Genomic DNA, 20,322 nt, shown 5'->3' on the forward strand with positions numbered 1-20,322 from the left:
TTTTGGTGGTACTGGGGGTGGAACCCAGGGGCTTTCTACCTCCGGGCTATACTCCCAGACCTATTTTATACTTTATTTGGAAACAGGGTCTCTTAAGTTGCTGAGAGCCTCGCTAAGTAGACGAGGCTGGCTTTGAATCTGTCTGATCCTCCTGTCTCAGCCTCCCCAGCGCTGGGATTACAAGTGTGCGCCACCATGCTCAGCATGTGATAGCGATTTTTAAAAAATCTTCTGTTCTACTTTCATGCCAGACCATTAATCAGGTTTGAAAATAATGAATGAATCTTTCTACTTGGAATTTCATGATTTCAGAATATCTACCTCAACATTAAATAAATCCATATTTCAGAAGAACTTATATTGTTGTATTGGCCCAGAACGTGACTTAAAGAGGCTTGCTTTGGGTTGGCCTTATTCAAGGTGTCTAAAACACAAGGCTCACCCCTGCTTCCCCTGATTTTCAGGCATTGGTGGTAACTTGGTAGCCATCCAGGCCAGCAGGATTTCTACCTACCTCCACTTGCACAGCATTCCAGGAGAGCTGCCCGACGAACCCAAAGGCTGCTACTACCCATTTAGGACTTTCTTTGGTCCAGGTACATGCTTGTGGGTTTTTTTCATAGTTTTCGATCAGAAATGATTGCTCTCTGAGGTTACAGGCAGACAATATTTGTTGAACACATATTTTGTCAATGGTGCACAACTTTGTGAATCTTAGTGAACAGAAAGTGATCCGTGTCAGTTCTGCAGTTGCTGAGGACCTTTATGTAATTTCTCTCTTTTTTAAACTTTATTTATTTATTTATTTATTTATTTATTTATTTATTTGCAGTACTGGGGATGGACTCCAAGGGCATTCTACCTCCAAGCCACACCCCCAGTTCTATTTTTTATTTTTATTTTGAAACAGGGTCTCCCTGAGTGGCAAAGGGCCTCACTAAATAGCTGAGGCTGTCTGTGAACCGCCATCCTCCTGTCTCCTGAATGCTGGGATTACAAACATGCGCCACCACGACTGGCTTAATTTTTCTCTCTTATTCTTCTCTCTGGGTGGCCTCGTGTACTAGTCAGGAAAGAAGAAACCTTACACACACAGAATAGCATTGCTAAGTGATTTAGGGAGACAGGCATCTTCTTTTTCCTATATCAGTCTTTTTTGGACTTACTAGCTGTAGACATTTGAGCCCAGACCTAATGAGAGGAGATAACCTCAGTTATAAAATTGTGCACCATTCGTGTCAATGAGGAACGTGATTGCCCAAAAACCTCATTATTCTTTTCACTGTTTTTCCTCATAAGAATTAATGTGATTATTGACTTTTAAACGAAGATCAAACATGCCGAGCCTTATAATATCAGTGGTAGAACTCTAAAGGAATATAGAAAATAAAACAATTCCAGTACTTTTAAGAACTTTGTTTTCTCTTTTGTATTTTCTCTTTGCATTATCATAGATAGTAAAGTCTGACCAGTGTTTCAGAGCAAGTTTTTTTTTAAATCCTCTTTCAACTAATGGCATATAACAGTGGAATTTCAAAGAATTAAGTAGATTGTAAATAACTGAAATTTATTCTTAGCGATTGAACTGTATATGATGGTTAGGAGATATTAACTAGAGAGTAATCCCCAAATTTTATTAAATGTGATCTGTTATTAACCAAAATATGGTTTTGTTTTAATGACTTATGTTTTATACTACAGGAGCAAATAATAAGTCGGCCCAAGTTCTGCTGCTTTTAGTGGTTCCTGGACATCTGATTTTCCTCTACACCATTCACTTGATGAAAAGCGGCCACACTTCTCTGACTGTGATCTTCGTGGCCGTGTACTTATTTGCTGCTGTGTTACAGGTAGGAGATAAACAGCTCTTGAAATCTTGTGTGCTCAGACTGCTGTAAAACAATAACTATATAACATCTAAAGGAACCTACATATTTACTATTTCAGAATCAACTGGATACCTTCATATTGATTTTAACGGAAAAGCAGTAAGCACTGGACTATCTTTAATGAGTGTGTGTGTGTGTGTGTGTGTGTGTGTGTGTGTCTGTGTTACTAAGGATTGAACTCAGGGGCATTCTATATCCAAGCTAAATTACCTCAGCCCTTTTATGTTTTTTGACACAGGGTCTCACTAGGTTGCTGAATGTCTTGTTACACTCCTGAGACTGTCCTTGAACCTGTGATCTTCCTGTCTCAGCCTCCCAAGTACTGGGATTACAGGCGTGCACCACTACACCCAGCATATAGAACCTTTGGTTTCCGTTTTCCCTGGGTTCCATGTCTCCCCTTTTTGGATTCCTTTATTTTATACGAACACACTTTCCCATAGACTCTTGAGAAAGAGGGCAGGAGGAGTAAATTTTTTTTAGTCTTTGCATGTTATAAAATGCATTATTCTGGCTGGGCGTGGTGGTGCACGCTTATAATCCCCGCTCTTGGGAGGCAGAGACAGGAGGATTGTGCAGGTTTGAAACCAGCCTCACTGGCTTAAGAAACCCTGTTTCAAAAAAAAAAAAAAATAGGTCTGGGAGTGTAGCCTGGAGGTAGAAGGGCTTCCAGGAATCCCAGTACCACCAAAGAAAATTGCATTATTCTACTCTCTTAGTGAGTTGACCGGATATAGACTCTGTTTCTCTTTGAATTTTGGAGGCATTGCTTTATTGTCTTTTATCTTTTTGTATTTCCACTAAGAAAGTCAAACACCCTTCTCTCTTTTGATCCCATTGTACATAACTTCTTTTATCTCTTAGAAGCTTGTAAGAGCTTCTCTTTATGTTTATTTTCTTACATCTCACGTTGATGCATTCGGGTATGACCCTGGCAACCTAAAAGCTCATGTCCCTCCATTCCAGGAAATTTCTTGGATTATTTTCTTTGATGATTTTTTTCCCCTCCTTTCTTTCTGGAATCCTACTTCCCCCCCAGACCTCTTGCATTAAGTTTCTTGTCTTTATTCATTCATCTGTGGATGGACACTGGGCTGGTTCCATAGCGTGGCTGTTGTGGGTACACGCGTGGCACTCTAGTGTCCTGACTTGGGTCCCTTTGGAAAGACCCTGAGGAGTAGAAGAGCACTGGAGAGAGGTGAGGAGGGGGAAAGGAGAACCGATGGAGGAAAGCGTACAGACGCTGCTGTTGCATGTATGAAGATATCAACGCAGCCTCCCTGCGAGGCCTGGAGGGAAACAGCCCAGGCGCGGTATGCTGCGATATTAGCGTCACTTTGAACCGCACCGTGACGTATAATTACCAGGCACCAATGAAACATGAACATCTCTTATCTTATTCTCTTTTTCCTCATCTTTCTTCTGTCTCTTAATATTTTCTCTGTTGTGTGGAAGGCTTTTAAATTTTTTTTTTTTTTTTTTTTTTGGTGGTACTGGGGTTCCTGGAAGCCCTTCTACTTCCGGGCTACACTCCCAGACCTATTTTCACATTTTTTTTTTATTTGGAAACAGGGTCTCCTAAGCCAGCGCACGCGGCTGGCTTCGAACCTGCGCGATCCTCCTGTCTCCGCCTCCCAAGCGCGGGGATTACAAGCGTGCGCCACCACGCCCGGCTCAAGGCTTTTAATTTTAAAATTGAGGGAAATTGCTTTTACTTTCAAAATGTGTGAGCAGTATAATACATGTACAATTTTTTTTTAACGTAATAGTACTAAAAGGTTCTATTTTCTCAGTCCATGTCTCAGAGATAAATGCTGTTAAGTATTTTAGCTGTTTCCTCTGGCATTTGTAAGTTTTAAAGCAACATACCTAAGCTTTGAGTTTATTATTAATCTTCATTAGACCTTTACTATTGAAAGTTGAGGGTTTGGGGGATTCTTAATGTCCTATCATTTCCATACAGTTACATCACTACTTTTTATTAAGTTAGTTGTCAGTATTTTTATGCCCCTGTAAACTTTATTTATTATGGAGGCAGATAGTGTTACTCTGTGTTTTCTTATTTTGTGTTTTATTTTCCCTGGCATTAATAATTGCATCGTTTTTCATGTATCATTTCCCAAAAGCCCATCCTATATTTCTGCCAACAGTTCCAGCTTTAATCCTGATTCTTGGGCATGGCTTCTTGCTAAATTTTATAGATTGAGTGCCTCTCGCAGTGAAAAGGTCTAATCCCTTAAGAAGTGGATTAAAATAACTCTTTGAAGAGATAGCTTTTGGATTTGGCCTTAAGAGGTCTGATATATAGGAATGATGCTAGCGGGGAGGTATGTGGCCATTATTCCTGTCAAAAGGAACGGCGCAGCCGGGCGTGGTGGCGCACGCTTGTAATCCCCGCGCTTGGGAGGCAGAGACAGGAGGATCCCGCAGGTTCGAAGCCAGCCGCGCGCGCTGGCTTAGGAGACCCTGTTTCCAAATATAAAAATGTAAAAATAGGTCTGGGAGTGTAGCCCGGAGGTAGAAGGGCTTCCAGGAACCCCAGTACCACCAAAAAAAAAAAAAAAAAAAAAAATGGCGCTGCTGATGACCATGGTAATGGATTATCGGGTGCTTTTCTTCTCGTCCAACAGACGCGGTTCTGAGTGTGCACGTGTGTTGATGCGCTTCACTTTCACAAAGTGCTGCAAGAGATTTGTTCTTTTGATGGAAATTAGTGATTTCATATGCATTGGAGTACATGCAGAGCACATTGTGTGTAGGAAGGAAAGATTAAAATGATTTGTTTTTCTTACTTTGTTTAAAATATGTTTTCTTTTTATGCTTGCTTAGTAATAAGCATAATATGTTAACACAGTGTTAAATAAGTATGCTCAAATCTAATCTAAAACTTCTGGAGATTACTTAGTCAAAGCACAGAGATGGGAAAGCACAGAGCTCGTGCCAGAAAAAAAGTCAGCCACATCTGGGATCTGGTTAAGAGGGTGGAGTAGATGAGTCAGGGCCTTAAGATGGTGGGTTAGAGCTGGTGTCAAAGGAATTATAAACAGGAGCATGTTCTAGAAATAGTGTGTTTGTCCACAGACCTGAAAGTTGTCTCTGAATATTTCCCATTGAGGAAAGTTCTCTTTCCCTCCCTCCCTCCTTTCCTTCCTTTCTTTTACTTTTTTCTTTCTTCTTTCTTCTTTTCTTTTCTTTCTTTCTTTCTTTCTTTTTTTTTTTTTTTTTTTTTTTTGGTGTGTGTGGTGCTGGAGATTGAACCAACCCAGGGGTGTTCTACCTCTGAACTACACCCCCAGTCCTATTTTTTATTCTTTATTTTGAAACAGTCTCACTAAGTTTCAGAGGGCCTCATCGAATAGCTGAGGCTGGCCTCGAACCTGAAATCCTCCTGTCTCAGTCTCTCAAGTACTGGGATTACCACCGTGCATCACCATACCTGGCTCAAAGCATCTTTTTCAAATACTTAAACACACACAGAAGAGCATCAAACATAAATGATAATAACGGACAATATCATATACTTAAAATAAGTCAATAGTAAAAAGAAAAGTAGTAAATTGCAGGTAAGAGAGATTAGAGTCTATTCTTAAAACTAAAATTCCTTGCCACTCAATTAAGATTTTTAACTTTTTTATAATGATTTTTTTTTTTTTTTTTTGGTGGTATTGGGGGTGGAACCCAGAGGCTTTCTACCTCTGGGCTATACTCCCAGAACCATTTTATATTTTATTTGGAAACAGGGTCTCATAAATTGCTGAGAGCCTCACTAAGTAGCTGAGGCTAGCTTTGTTTTTGTTTTTGGTTTTTTTTTTTTTTTTTTTTTTGGTGGTACTAGGGTTCCTGGAAGCCCTTCTACTTCTGGGCTATACTCCCAGACCTATTTTTTTTTTTATATTTTTATTTGGAAACAGGGTCTCTTAAGCCAGTGAGACTGGCTTCAAACCTGTGTGATCCTCCTGTCTCCGCCTCCCAAGCACGGGGATTATAAGCGTGCGCCACTACGCCCGGCCTGAGGCCGGCTTTGAACCTGTGCAATCCTCCTGTCTCAGCCTCCCAAGTGCGGGGATTACAAGTGTGCGCCACCATGCCCGGCTTCTATGATTTATAGAGCCTTAGATTTTACTTAAAAGTCACATTTCAAATTATTCATTCATTAAATCTGCATTCTAATCTGGGCTTGGTGGTACACGTCTGTAATCCCAGTAAGAGGGAGACCTAGCCAGTAGGATTGTAGGTTCAAGGCCAGCCCGGGCAATTTAGTGAGACCCTGTTGCAAAATCAGTTAATTGTTTAATTTAAAATGGCAGGGAGCGTAGTTGAGAGGTAGAATGCCCCTGGATTCAATACAAATAAATAAATAAATAAACAAATGAATACATATCTTAATTCTATTAGATGCAGGAAGGGCTTTTAAGTTCCAAGAACAATAAACTTAGATCCTTTCATCAAGGACTTATAGTCTGGTGAAAAGACTACAACATGAACAAATAATTATAATGTAATATCATATAAACACTGGCTTTAATTTATAAAGTGCTTTTTAGAGCTTGGGAGAAGAAGCAACAAACTGTCTGGGGGTGATATGTTTTTGCTCGTAGGTACAGATAAGATGATTTGGAATGCCTCTTTACAGCTGGCTACTTTTATTGCCTTTTTATGACATGGTCATTTATTGCTATTTGTTTGATGCTACTCTCTGTGTATTATAAAAAAGATGTCTTCCTCAGTCCCAGTTTTTGTCTGTTGACAAGCATGCCATTTCCAGAGCATATTTCTTTTTATAACACTACCTCTTCTTGAATTGATTTGCAGTTATGTTTATGGTTCCGTGCTAGCTACTAGCATGCATCATTTCACTTAAGTCGATGAAGAATATAGGTAATTTTTCTGAGTTCATAAAATATTATATTTCAATCTGTTTTTCACAGTATACTTCCATGCCTCTTTTGTTCTGTTTTAACTTCTGACAAATTCTCACAAGTGAAGTTGAAACACTGGAGTTGAAGAAAGCGTAATTGTTATTCTCTCTGTGTCTCAGCCCCTCCTATAAAATGGAAAGAACAGTCGTGTTTACTTTGCACTCTGTTTTAAAGATTAAATGTGTTATTTATATATATAAAGTGCTATATAAGCTGGGCGTAGTGGTGCACACTTGTGACCCAGCATTCAGGAGGCTGAGACAGGAGGATCGCGGTTTTGGGAACAGCCTCAGCTGCTACTTAGTGAGGCCCTTTGCAACTCAGTGAGACCCTGTTTCAAAATAAAGATATATATATATATATATATATATATATATATATATATATTATATATTATATATATATACACACACACATATGTATATATAAACTTATAATGCTATATAAGTTTGTTAGCTAATGGCATTGTTATGAAATATAGGATATTAATGGTGTGTCATTGATTTTCTCAGAATTACAGTTGCATGTTTTCTTACTCCACTGGCTGATTTTCTTATGTAAAGTTCTTTTACGACTTTCATTTTCAAGTGTTTTGCTTTTTGTTTTTCTTCAAGAATCTATCTGGTAGAGCGTAGTGGTGCACACCTTTAATCCCAGTACTTGGGAAATGGAGACAGGAGAATTACAAGTCTGTTTCAAAAATAAATACTAAAAAGGGCTCAAGATGTAGCTTAGAGGTAGAATGCCCCTGGGTTCAGTCCCTGCCATGAGGCAAGGCCGGTACTGGGGCCTCCGAGGCTGGGATTGGAGCCTGCCGAGGGGTTAGACCGGAGCTGGGGCCAGTGAGGCCTGCATGGGAGCCTGCCATGAGGCAAGGCCGGTGCTAGGGCCAGCAAGGCCGGTGCTGGGGCCTCTGAGGCCGGGATCGGAGCCTGCCTTGAGGCAAGGCCGGTACTGGGGGCTCTGAGGCCAGGATAAGAGCCTGCCGAGGGGTTAGGCCGGTGCTGGGGCCAGCAAGGCCGGCATCGGAGCCTGCCATGAGGCATGGCCAGTGCTGGGGCCTCCAAGGCCGGGATCGGAGCCTGCCAAGGGGTTAGGCCGGTGCTGGGGCCAGTGAGGCCGGCATCGGAGCCTGCCATGAGGAAAGGCCGGTACTGGGGCCTCCGAGGCTGGGATTGGAGCCTGCCGAGGGGTTAGACCGGAGCTGGGGCCAGTGAGGCCTGCATGGGAGCCTGCCGTGAGGCAAGGCCGGTGCTGGGGCCTCCGAGGCCAGGATAAGAGCCTGACGAGGGGTTAGGCCGGTGCTGGGGCCAGCAAGGCCGGCATCGGAGCCTGCCATGAGGCAAGGCCAGTGCTGGGGCCTCCGAGGCCGGGATAAGAGCCTGCCAAGGGGTTAGGCCGGTGCTGGGGCCAGCAAGGCTGGCATTGGAGCCTGCCATGAGGCAAGGCCGGTGCTGAGGCTTCCGAGGCCGGGATCGGAGCCTACCTTGAGGCAAGGCTGGTACTGGGGCCTCCAAGGCCAGGATAAGAGCCTGCCGAGGGGTTAGGCTGGTGCTGGGGCCAGCGAGGCCGGCATCAGAGCCTGCCGTGAGGCAAGGCCGGTACAGGGGCCTCCGAGGCCAGGATAACAGCCTGCTGAGGGGTTAGACCAGTGCTGGGGCCAGCGAGGCCAGCATCGGAGCCTGCCGTGAGGCGAGGCCAGCATTGGAGCCTGCTGTGAGGCATGGCCAGTGCTGGGGCCTCCTAGGCCGGGAGCGGAACCTGCCGAGGGGTTAGGCTGGTGCTGGGGCCAACAAAGCCAGCATTGGAGCCTGCCGTGAGGCTAGGCCGGTGCTGGGGCCTCCGAGGCTGGGACTGGAATCCTGCCAAGGGGTTAGGCCGGTGCAGGGGCCAATGGCCAGCATCGGAGCCTGCCGTGAGGCAAGGCCACTCCTGCGCCCTCCAAGGCTGGGACCGAAGCCAGCTGAGGGGTTAGGCCCTTGTAGGGGCCAGCGAGACCAGTACCGGGGCCTCCCATGAGGCAAGGCCGCTGCTTGAGCCAGTGAGGTCTGGATCAGTCCACTGAGTAGCCAGGCCACTACTGGGGCCTTCAAGAGTGGGATCGGTACTTCCAATGCAGCATGCACAGAGAAATATCACAGAAAATATAAATCAGACGCTTCTCTTAATCAACAATAACTAGGAGGAAAGGGGCAACAGGAAGAGGTTGAGCTATAGAAAGGGCCCTATAGTGAAGCAACTAATGTGACCAATCAGAGGGTATGTAATAGTGGAGGACGGAGCCTCTTTAAAACGCAGGAGGTACATAAACAAATGTATCAAAGTTAATCACCAAAAAAGCTGGGATGGAGGGAGGGGGAGGGAATGGGAGGGGGGGCTGGAGGAGGGCTAATTGGATGATGTGTGCTTGTATATCCTCTCAAGACTTGTACTCCAATGTGATTGATATATGACTATAATGCACCAATTTAAAAAATAAATAAATTAATTAAAAAATATAAATAAATAAATAATAAAATAAAATGAGGTACGTAAACAAATATATCAAAGATAATCACTAATCAAGCATGGGATCGAGGGAGGGGGAGGGAATGGGATGGGGATTAGATGAGGCCTAATTGGATGATATGTGCTTGTATATCCTCTCAAGTCTTGTATTTCAATGCGATGTATGATTAAAATGCACCAATAAATAAAAAACATTATTCATTTAAAAAAAAAGATAAAGACAGAGTCAATCATTTAAGATTCACTTTTTAATATTCTGTACTTTATTGGCTGTGTGTGTGTGTGTGTGTGTGTGTGTGTGTGTGTGTTACTGGGGCTTGAACCCAGGAGCATTCTACCTCTGTGCTGCTACTCTAGCCCTTTTTATTTTTTATTTTGAATCAGAGTTTTGCTCAGTTACTGTGTGCTGACCTCAAACCTGTGATCTTCCTGTCTCAGCCTCCCAAGTACTGGGATTACCAAGCATCTACCATCTTGCCCAGCTTTTATTCCTTTGATCTGGGTTAGATTTATATTCAAAATCGTGGTTTAAGTCCTAATTCTTACTCAACTATTGCAGTTCCTATGATTCTTCTCATCCCTAAAATCTATTTTGGCTGATTATTGTATAGTAAGGCTTTCTAATGCGTGTGTAATTTCTCCCTCTGGAATCGTCTCCTCCAGGCCATTTTCTCTTTGCTGTTCTCCACAGGACATGTTAAAGCAGCTCTTTTTAAATTCCTGGTGTTTTATTCTACACTGACTAATAGTCTTTAAAGAGCATCCGGCTCTTTCACCAGCCAACTAAATAAAGGAAATCTGTTTGAAGAAAATTTGCTACTGGGCTCGTTGCAATGATGGTAGCAACCATTTGCAGCGTTTTTGCGTTTGCTCAGCTGTCCTTTCTCTCTGAAGCTTTCCTGGGTACCTGATTTGGTCTGGGTGCCGTCCTTTCCGCCTCCCGTGGTGCCGGGACGCCATCACCCTGGCCTCTGCCTGTTGTGTTGATGTTCTGAGCTCCTGTCTCTGGCTCGCCTGTCCCACGGGAAGGGGCTTTGTTGTACCAGTTTTTGCATCTCCAGTGCTTAGCCCACCTCTAGTACTCAAAGAATGTTTTTAAGCAAAATAAGCCAAATCTTGCCAATTCTAGGCCCTTCTTCAGTAGGAGAAAATTTTACAACTGTATTTAGATACCAGTCCCAGAAGAACTAAAATAAAAGTAAAACTTCCCATTTTTGCGGTACTGGGGATGGAACCCAGGGGCATTCTACCTCCGAGTGACACCCCTGCCCTATTTTTTATTATTTTATTTAGTCTTTATTTTGAAACAGGGTCTCACTGAGTAGCAAAGGGCCTCACGAAGTAGCTGAGGCTGTCCGCCAACTGTGATCCCCCTGTCTCAGCCTCTCAAACGCTGGGATTACAAGCATGTGCCACCACGCCTGGCTCCCATTTTTTTTTTTTTCTTCACGGAAAGCAGTGGTATCTCCTGCCACACTCTATTGGCTACTCAGGGCTGTTAATTGATCAGATGAAAAAGATAATGTGGAATTCCAAGTTGTGATAAACATTTCTGGCCTTCCTTCTAAGATGCAGAGAAAGGAAGCTTACTGTTTCCATGATTTTCCTGTCTTACTTCCTAAGTTTTGTTTCTTTCAAAGACATACACTACCTTGAGAGGATAATAAACCTAACAAGGTACAAAGTTAACTATCACATAAGCATAGTGACAATCTCTTGAGCAGTCCAGCTTGGTTGTTTTTTCTAGTTAACTGAAAGCCTCTATTAATTCTCCTTTGTGTTGGAAATCCTAAAAATGAGCCGGGGGTTGTGGTGCACGCTTGTAATCCCAGTACTTGGGGGGCTGAGACAGGGATCATAGGTTCATGGCCAGCCTCAGAAACTTAGTGAGACTCTGTTTCAAAATAGAAGAATAAAACGGGACTGGGGGTCCCTGGATTCCATCTCCAATACCACAGTAAATAAATAATAGAAATCCTAAAAAATGCATCTTTTCTTTAAGAAAATATAAAAACATAAGTTTAGGTCACATATCCTAAAAGAAGCAAAGAGATTACCCTAATATGAGAAGGAGTGTGGGGGGGATTGGGGAAGGGCTAAATGTGCATGTGTGCACGGACGCCTCCACCCCTTGTGTTCCTTTAAGATGCGCGACTACAGTGCGCCAATGAAAAAATAAAAAAATAAAGGTTGCCTTAGACAGACTGAAAGAGGATAAAAAAAAATAAAAAAGAGAGTAAGATGGGCGAACTTAAATGTAAATAAGCTTGTTACCACTGAAGTCTCAATATTTTTATAAGCCACTATTTATTTTACTCTATTAAAAATAAACACAAAACCCTTTTGTTTTACTATTATAAGTTTTCCTTTTATTATGGTTATATGTATGTATGGAACATAGTAATGTCTTTTTATTATAAAATATCCCAAAAATAAGATTTTGCTAGCCCTCAGTATCTATTGAATTCCAATTAAAGGTTTGTTCATATAATTGGTAAACAGTGAATTAAAGCCCTTTCTAAATGAAAGCTTTAATTCCCTATTTTAGGCACTGATCATTTCATGAGAAAATTAGATAAAGTACATTATATGTGTGTATGAAAATGTTACACAGAAACCCACTATTTTGTACAATTAATATGCACTAGTAATTATAATTTTTTAAAAAGAGAGAGAAAAAAAATGTACTAGAATTCTAGCAGCACCAAATTCCATGAGAAATTTGTTGTGAAAGTTTAATAGTAGAAAGCGTTTTCCCCTGGCTGAATCTGTGTTTTATGTGGGAGAGACAAAATGTTTCATTTAAAGTAAAGTAACAAATACATAATGTTGGAAATCGTAAATGTCATGATTTTATCAGGTAATGTGCCAGTCACCGTATAAAAGAAGTAGAAGATATTGTTCTTGCCCCTAAGGATCTTCCCAGAGTTGTAGATTAGACTTCGATGCACGAGGCAGCCAGAAAAGAGCCCACGGCTGGCTTCCTAGTGACAATGCGGCTTCCTCCTCTGCAGCTTCTCAACCTGGGAAACTTTGTGCCTGTGCCTTGCTTCCGTTCTCAGAAAGTGCTTCCACAGATTTTATTTTTTTTGGAGGAAAGAAAAGAGTGTATGTTACAGTTAGGGAGAAACTTGAGCTATTTTCAAGAAATATAAATTGGTGTTAGCAAAATAATATTTATTCTTCATATTAATATAATATTAAAAACAGAAGTCTTGTTAGGTTTTGTTATTGCTACCTTTGAAAAGATATTATTATTATTATTATTATTATTATTATTATTATTATTATTATTTTGTGGGGGGGGTCTGGGGATGGAACCCAGGGCATTTGACCTCCAAGCCACATCCCCTGCCCTATTTTTATTCTTTTATTTTGAAACAGGGTCTCACTAAGTTGCAGAGGGCCTCACTAAGTAGCTGAGGCTGGCTGCAAACCGTGATCCTCTGGTTTCAGCCTCCCGAATGCTGGGATTATAAGCGTGTACCACCACACCCGGCTGAAAAGGTATTATTTTTAAAGGCTATTGTTTAAAAAAAATTTTATACTTACATAAACATTTCACTATCTTATATTTCCCAACAGATTTCTATTCTGAAGGGAAAAAAAAAAAAACCCAAGCCCGCTCTAAACAAGCAAATGAATAACCCTCATAAAATTTATAACCCAGATATTGACTAACAATTACCTAATAAGTATTTATGTCTTATAAAGGTTTATGTTCATTGAAATATATAATATAATAATATAATATATATATATATATATTATTTTTGTGTGTGGTCCTGGGAATGGAACCCAGAGGCTTTCTACCTTTGGGCTATACTCTTAGACCTGTTTTCTACTTTATTTGGAAACAGGGTATCACGAAGTTGCTGAGAACCTCACTCAGTAGCTGAGGCTGGCTTCACACCTGAGTGATCTTCCTGTCTCAGCCTCCCAAGTGCAGGGATTACAAGCATGCACCACCATGCCCGGTTTGAAATATATTTTTAATTAATTTTTTCAGTGCATAGTACTTATAAGACATAGTGAGGTTAAAGTGATACATTTATGTACGCCTGTTTCCCTCCAGACACCACCGGCTCCCCTGTCCTCCCCCCATACCTGTTGGTGAGATTGGAAGTGCTAGTTTTACATAGGAACATAACATGATTTGATCTGTTTCCTTCCTTAAGCCTCCTTTCACCCATTACTTCTCCCACACCCCGTACTTTCCACTACTCTACTGGTCTCTCCTCTTTCACCTGAAGTCCTTCTTCTTTCCACTTCTCTCTCTAATATCCACATATGAGAGAAAACGTACAACCCTGGGCTTCCGGAGGCTAGTGATGGCACTCAGGGTGTTCTCAAGTTCCATCCATTTCCCCACAAATGACGTAGTTTTGTTCTTCTTTATGGCGGAGTAAACCTCATTGTGAGTATAATGAAACACATATTGTTAATAGTGACATGCCCACAACACTACTAGTGCAAATTAAGAACAGACATCCTGAGCTGGGCATGGTGGCGCACGCTTGTAATCCCAGTATTAGGGAGGCTGAGCCAGGAGGATCGTGGTTCAAGGACAGCCTCAGCTACTTAGTGAGATGCTGTTTCAAAATGAAGAATAAAAAGTAGGGCTGGGAGTGTAGCTCGGCGGTAGAATGCCCCTGGGTTTCATCCCCAGTACTGCAAAGAAAGAAAGAAAGAGAGAGAGAGAGAGAGAGAGAGAGAGAGAGAGAGAGAGAGAGAGAAGAGAAAGAAAGGAAAAAAGAACAGACATCCTCCATTTCTCATCTAGGAGAGCGTGCTTGGATAGACAGTGTCTTCTAGTTCCCAGTGCCTTAGATCTGAGGTCACTTTTTTATTGGTTCAGTGTCCTTAACTATAAAGACTTAAAAATGTTTCCTATACACAGAAGAAAAATATTTATAAACCAAACTATCTGTAGCCACATAGGTCAAATACAAAGGACAAAGCGAAGAGGGAAAATTGGCCTCCACTAAGCAGAAAGCGTAGGAAGACTTCCGAGCTTTTCAGAGTCATACTTGGGTCTGAATTTCTGCTCACTTGTATTGTGGCTTTAGTCAGATTTCTTAACCTCTTTGAATGTCATTTTTCCTCCCACATCAGAGGAGTGCAACTGGGACTAAGATGATGGATATAATGTGCTTGGTGGAGTTCCTATATCATAATCATTTTCCAGTGATGGTAGCAGCGGAATGTATTAATGATTACTGTCATCGCACTCTTCATTTTCTTCTTCGTTTTCTTTCCTTTGTGATTGGAGCTGGTCATTCAGCCTTGAGGTTTCTCATGTCCTGTTTACTTACCTTCCTTTTGATCCTTGTTCTTTCCTGCAGGACTTTTTCTTACTCTTCTGAGGCATGTTCTAAGCTTTAAATACACTCTGTCATTGCCTACTCCCAATCTGTTTTCTCCAGCCTGGACTCCTGTTCTACATTTCCAGTTAAATGTCGAGAGACATCTCCCACTTCACATGTCCAAACTAAATTCTGTGTTTTCCCCCTACCTTTCTCATTCTGGTGACGGCAGTGGGCAAGAAGCCGTGGTTGGGTGCATTGGAAAGGGAGCTGAAGCCGAGAGACATAGCAAGCATCCCCAAGGCCTCAGCCCCCAGCGTGTGATCCCAGGAAGTCCCTCTGGGACAAGGGAGCCTTATTCCCGGGGAGACTTCATGCCTCATGTGTACTGCTGGCGCTCCAGGTCACGGCTGTGAGAGTCATCGCCGATGTCTTGCTATTGATGAATCCACGCAGGAGAACAAGGGGACTCCTAGACCAGAGCGTGAATCCACTCTTGCCCTAGACCAGAGCGTGAATCCACTCTTGCCCTAGACCAGAGCGTGAATCCGCTCTTGTCCTAGACCAGAGCGTGAATCCGCTCTTTGACTTAGCGGTCACAGTGCTGCTCTGTGTCTTAGTTCCCTCACCTGTAACATAAGGGCAAAGATACAGTCACTAAGGTAACTTGACACTTCAGAGAGTGAAAGGGGAGGTGTTAATAATGAGGTGGCAAGTGTGAGCCATTTCCACCAGGCAAACCCACAGTATAGTGCCCTTAGATCACTAAGTAGAGTGACCACTCAGGTCTCTTTTTGCATGCCTGATGCAGGGTTTGATGAGTTCCCACTGCTATAGCAAAGATGACTTAATACAAAACATTGTTGTGCATAATTGCTAGTTATATATGTTGATATTAAAATGCCCTGCTAGCCAGGCGTGGTGGCACACGCTTGTAATCCCAGCATCTGGGAGGCTGAGACAGGAGGATCGTGGTTTATGGACAGCCTCAGCTACTTAGGCCCTTTGCAACTCAGACACTGTTTCCAAATAAAGAATAAAAATATAGGGCTGGGAGTTTCGCTCAGAGGTTGAACGCCCCTGGATTCCATCCCCAGTACAGCAAAAATAAATAAATAAATGAATAAATAAATAAATAAATAAATAATAAAACAAAATGCCCTGCTAACCAAAGTAGCAGTAGATTAAAACAGTCTATGGTTACTACTATTGTATGTTGAAATGAATTTTATGGATTGTCCAGAGAACTCATGTGATACAATGTTGTTTTCCTGAAAAATTGTATTCCAGCTTCCCAAATGGCATACATTCAGACTGTGGTTGGTGTCCTCTCTCCCCCTCCCCCACTTCCCCTTGTCCCCTCCCAACAATGAGTGTCCAGATTAACTATGCTACATTCATACTTTTACACATATTCGGATATAGATCCTCCATTAATCAACCTCAGCCTTCTTCCTCTCCTACCCTTCCATTTCAGCTTTGCTGAGGTTTCCCCTCCATTATCTGGAGTCCCTCTGCTATTCCTAACACTCCCTAGTTTGGGCATATGAGAGAAAACATATGTCCCTTCTCTTTCTGTGCTTGGCTGATCTCACTTAACATGATGTTCTACAGGTCTTTCCATCTTCTTGCGAATGACATGATTTTGTTCTTGACATGTTTTTACATGATAAAAAATCAATTTTTAAATTTGTTTGACTTAAAACAATCTCCTTTAGGTTCCAGGTGATTCTGTGTTTCTATCATCTTTATTTTTTATGTAGGTATGTAGGTAGGTTGGTGTGTGTGTTTGTGTGTGTGTGTGTGTGTGTGTGTGTGTGTGTGTGAACATTCACGTATTTTGAACATAATTTGACTTACTATTTTATAGTGTCTGGTAATGTCTCTTTTTGATCTGCGACTTTTTTTGCAGGAAATAGTACTGGTCCTCTTATATATAATCCAGTTTATATGCTTATCATATAAATTGTGTGCTGAAAGTTTTCCATCTCTGACAGAACCCTTGTAGTTTGGTTATCTGAATCACTTTTCTAATCTATGTAAAAAATTGAAAAATAATAACAGGAAATATTTATATGCAATTGTTATGAGCTAGGCCATTTACATATATACACTCAAGTTCTCACAACGGCCCAGTAAGGGAAGGTCTTTTTGTGTGTGTGTGTGTGGTACTGGGGATGGAACCCAGGGCGTTCTATCTCCAAGTGACACCCCCAGCCCTATTTTTTATTCTTTATTTTGAAACAGGGTCTCACTGAGTTGCAAAGGACCTCGCTGAGTAGCTGAGGCTGTCTGGGAACTGCAATCCTCCAGTCTCAGCCTCCCAAATGCTGGGATTACAAGTGGGCGCCACCGCACCTGGCCAGGGAAGCTCTGTTGTTTTCCATTGACAGATGAGGAAATATACATAAAAGTGAATTGTTCGTGTCTATACAAGGTAGAGCCTGACTCATTGGAGTCATTCCTCTATTCTTTTTTATTTTCTTTTTTCTTTTTGGTATTGGGGATTGAACCTACCTCCAAACCACACTCCCAGCCTTATTTATTTATTTATTTATTTATTTATTTATTTATTTGTTTGAACCCAGGGGCATTCTAACTCTGAGCTATACCCCCAGCTCTATTTTATTTATTTTTATTTATTTTTATTTTTTGTGGAACTAAGGGTTGAACCCTGAGCTATGCTACCACTGAGCTCTGCCTCCAGCCCTATTTTTTATTCTTAATTTTGAGGCAGGGTCTCACTAAGTTGCAGAGGGCCTCATTAAGTAGCTGAGGCTGTCTGCAAACCGTGATCTTCCTGTCTCAGCCTCCCAAATGCTGGGATTACAAGTGTGTGCCACCACACCGGGTTTATATTCTTAATTTTGAAGCAGGGTCTCACTAAGTTGCAGAGGGCTTTAATAAGTAGCTGAGGCTGGCTGTGAACTTGCAAACCTCCTGTTTCAACCTCTCAAGTACTAGGATTACAAGCTTGCACCACCACGGCTGGTTCTTATTTTTTACTTTGAAGCAAGGTCTCAGTTCCTACACACCAGTCTGCAACCTGCAATCCTCCTGTCTCAGCCTCCCAAGTACTAGGATTACAGGTGTGTGCCACCATGCCTGACTTAATTTTTTATTTTGAAACAGGGTCCCCGTTAAGTTACTGAAGTCCTTGCTGAGACTGGCCTGGGGACCTGTGCTCCTCCTGTCCCAGCCTCCCAAGTCCTAGGATTACAGATGTGTTCCACCATGCCCAGCTGAGTCACACCTCAAATAAGGAAGAATGTCGCCATATAGTAGCACATGACCATAATTAGCATCTGGAGATCACCCCCTAGTAGCTGAGCAAGTTAATTAGCTCACCCTTGGGAAGTTACTTAATTCCTTGGAGTCTTACTGTCCTTGAATGGGAAATGAGGATACTGTCTTCCTTGCACAGTAAGATCTGAGTACCGGGCACACAGTAGTCCCTTGTTAAATGGTGTGGTCCTATATTTTCTATTATGATGTTAGCCGAACTCCTGGTCCCAGCTGGTATCTCACACAGTACTCCCTTGTTAAATGGCATGGTTCTATATTTTCTATTATGATGTTAGCCGAGCTCCTGGTCCCAGCTGGTGTCTCACGGGAAAGAGCACAGCTAACAGGGTTGTAACAGGTCCCTTGATCTCACTCACATTCTCCACAACTTCTTGCTCCTTGAGATTTAAATCTGCCAGATGCCGAATGGAGAGTAGGAGTCTTTATTCTTTCTCTGTGACTCTTCTGTCTGGGTCTCTTAATTGGTCTCTGTCAGCTTGGGCTGAGGGGGAAGTGTGGAGAATGATAAAGGAGATGGGAGAGGAGGACCGGAAGTTCCTAGAACCATTTTTTCTCACTGTAAAATATGCACTTTAACTTTGGGAGTTGATGCATATGGCTGCCTTAAGGTAGGGACGTTAAAGAAGGTCCATTTTTGAGATTCTTTTTAGAAGCCTTGAGACTGCAGTTTTTGATGTGATAGTGTGATTGGGGTATTAGAGCTTAAGTTGAAGAGACACTTCCCCAAGTGCACATATATGATTAGTTCCTTAGGTAGGTATGCCCGAGCTGCAGGCCCATCATCCACAGACCCAACAACTGTCTGCCTTACTGGAAGCGCAGGGTGCTGGATCCGTGTGTCTTGAGACACTGGGCAAAGGCTCTTTTCAGTCAGGTGAGTCTGTAGGCGATGAGGGCAGACACGGAGAAGGTGAACCATCATTTCCAAATGTTCTGCTGAGGATGCTACACTCTCCGCTCTTGAGTGAGGCTGGGGTTGCAGGCGTGACTTAGAGGAATTTTCACATCATCTACAAAAAGATATTACAACATAGTTATTTGAAAGCATTTAATTAAAAAGCATACAAACCATTTCTCAGGACATTCATGAGAAAAAAAATCGTGGTTGGTTGTGACCTCAAACTATTCACCCCTGAAAAATCCTGACCTGAATGATTTTATAATTTAAAATTTTTAGCTATTTTTAAAAATAAATATTTAGCACCATACCTCTTTTTAATTTCAAGCTAAATGTTCGTATTAGTTTAGCATAACAAAGGTAATTGAATTATTTTCCTTTGCAGTGCTGGGGCAGAGCCCAGGGCTAGGTAAGCGCTCTACCACTGAACTGCATCCTCAGCCCGAAATTGTTATTTTTTGTACCTTCTGATTAAATATATATTAAAGCAAAAAATTCCTAGAGATTTTTGCATTTATTAAAAAGCAAGCTTCTGGGCGTGGTGGCACACACTTGTAATCCCAGTGCTTGGGAGGCTAAGACAGGAGGATCACCCAGGTTGGAAGCCAGCCTCAGCTACTTAGTGAGGCTCTCAGCAATTTAGTGAGACCCTGTTTCCAAATAAAGTATAAAATAGGTCTGGGAGTATAGCCCAGAGGTAGAAAAGCTCCTGGGTTCTACCCTAGTAACACACACACACACACACACACACACACACACACACACACACACACACAAGCTTAAAGGGTATCAAAGGATAAAAAGACTCTTACTTTGTATTTGAGATAAGAAGGCAATGTTGAATTTTTACTCGCTGTTTGTAAGGGAGCCGCCCAGGGCTCAGGCACAGGCAGAGCCAGCGGTTGGTGCTCTGCGGGCGCTGGGGGCCAGGCTCGGTGCTGGAGGCCTTCAGAAGCATGCGGGACACTCCCATCCCTAGACGTGGGCTGCTTGGGTGTCTGCTGCTGATGTGTGTATTGGAATGGATTAGTGCTTGATCTGCTCCTTCAGAAACAGGACTGTCATGGATTGGCTAGCTTCCAAAAACGTGTCCAGTTGGGCAGGGTGTTTATTAACTGTGAATCTAAAGCCAGTTCTGTTGGCTAAAGAACAGTCCTTTCCTACGGGTGTGGGGATGGCTTCATTCTGTTCCAAACTTTGCTTTTCACTTATCTGGATCTGCCAAGAAAGCCTTCAGAATTGTCCAGAGCCTCATCTCTGACGCACATTCTCCCTGAAGACAGGGTTTCATTTATAAAGATCTGATTTGTAGCTAGTTGTCAATTAGCATAATCTCTTTTCTCTTCTCCCTCCTCTTCTCTTCTTTCCTCCTCTTCCTCCTCTTCCTCCTCTTCTTCTTCTTCCTTCTCTCCCTTCTCTTTCTCTTTCTCTCTCTCCCTCTCTCCCAGGACAGTAGCTGCTCAAAAAACTTTTGACACTGTTGATATTAAATGCTT

General features: G+C 42.3%; 1 protein-coding gene across 1 annotated transcript in view; it reads left to right on the forward strand.

Moving 5' to 3' along the window:
- Positions 1–20,322, forward strand: part of SLC41A2 (solute carrier family 41 member 2) — a gene marked incomplete at both ends in the record, with an annotated part of 113,291 nt that overhangs the window by 69,472 nt on the left and 23,497 nt on the right. Inside the window, 2 exons of the mRNA XM_080705140.1 lie at positions 465–596; positions 1,702–1,850. Of these exons, the coding sequence (XP_080561266.1) occupies positions 465–596; positions 1,702–1,850 (281 nt within the window). The remainder of the gene's footprint in view (positions 1–464; positions 597–1,701; positions 1,851–20,322) is intronic.

The sequence above is a fragment of the Muscardinus avellanarius genome, assembly GCF_963383645.1.
Source record: "Muscardinus avellanarius genome assembly, chromosome: 11".
Taxonomy (NCBI): Eukaryota; Metazoa; Chordata; class Mammalia; order Rodentia; family Gliridae; genus Muscardinus; species Muscardinus avellanarius.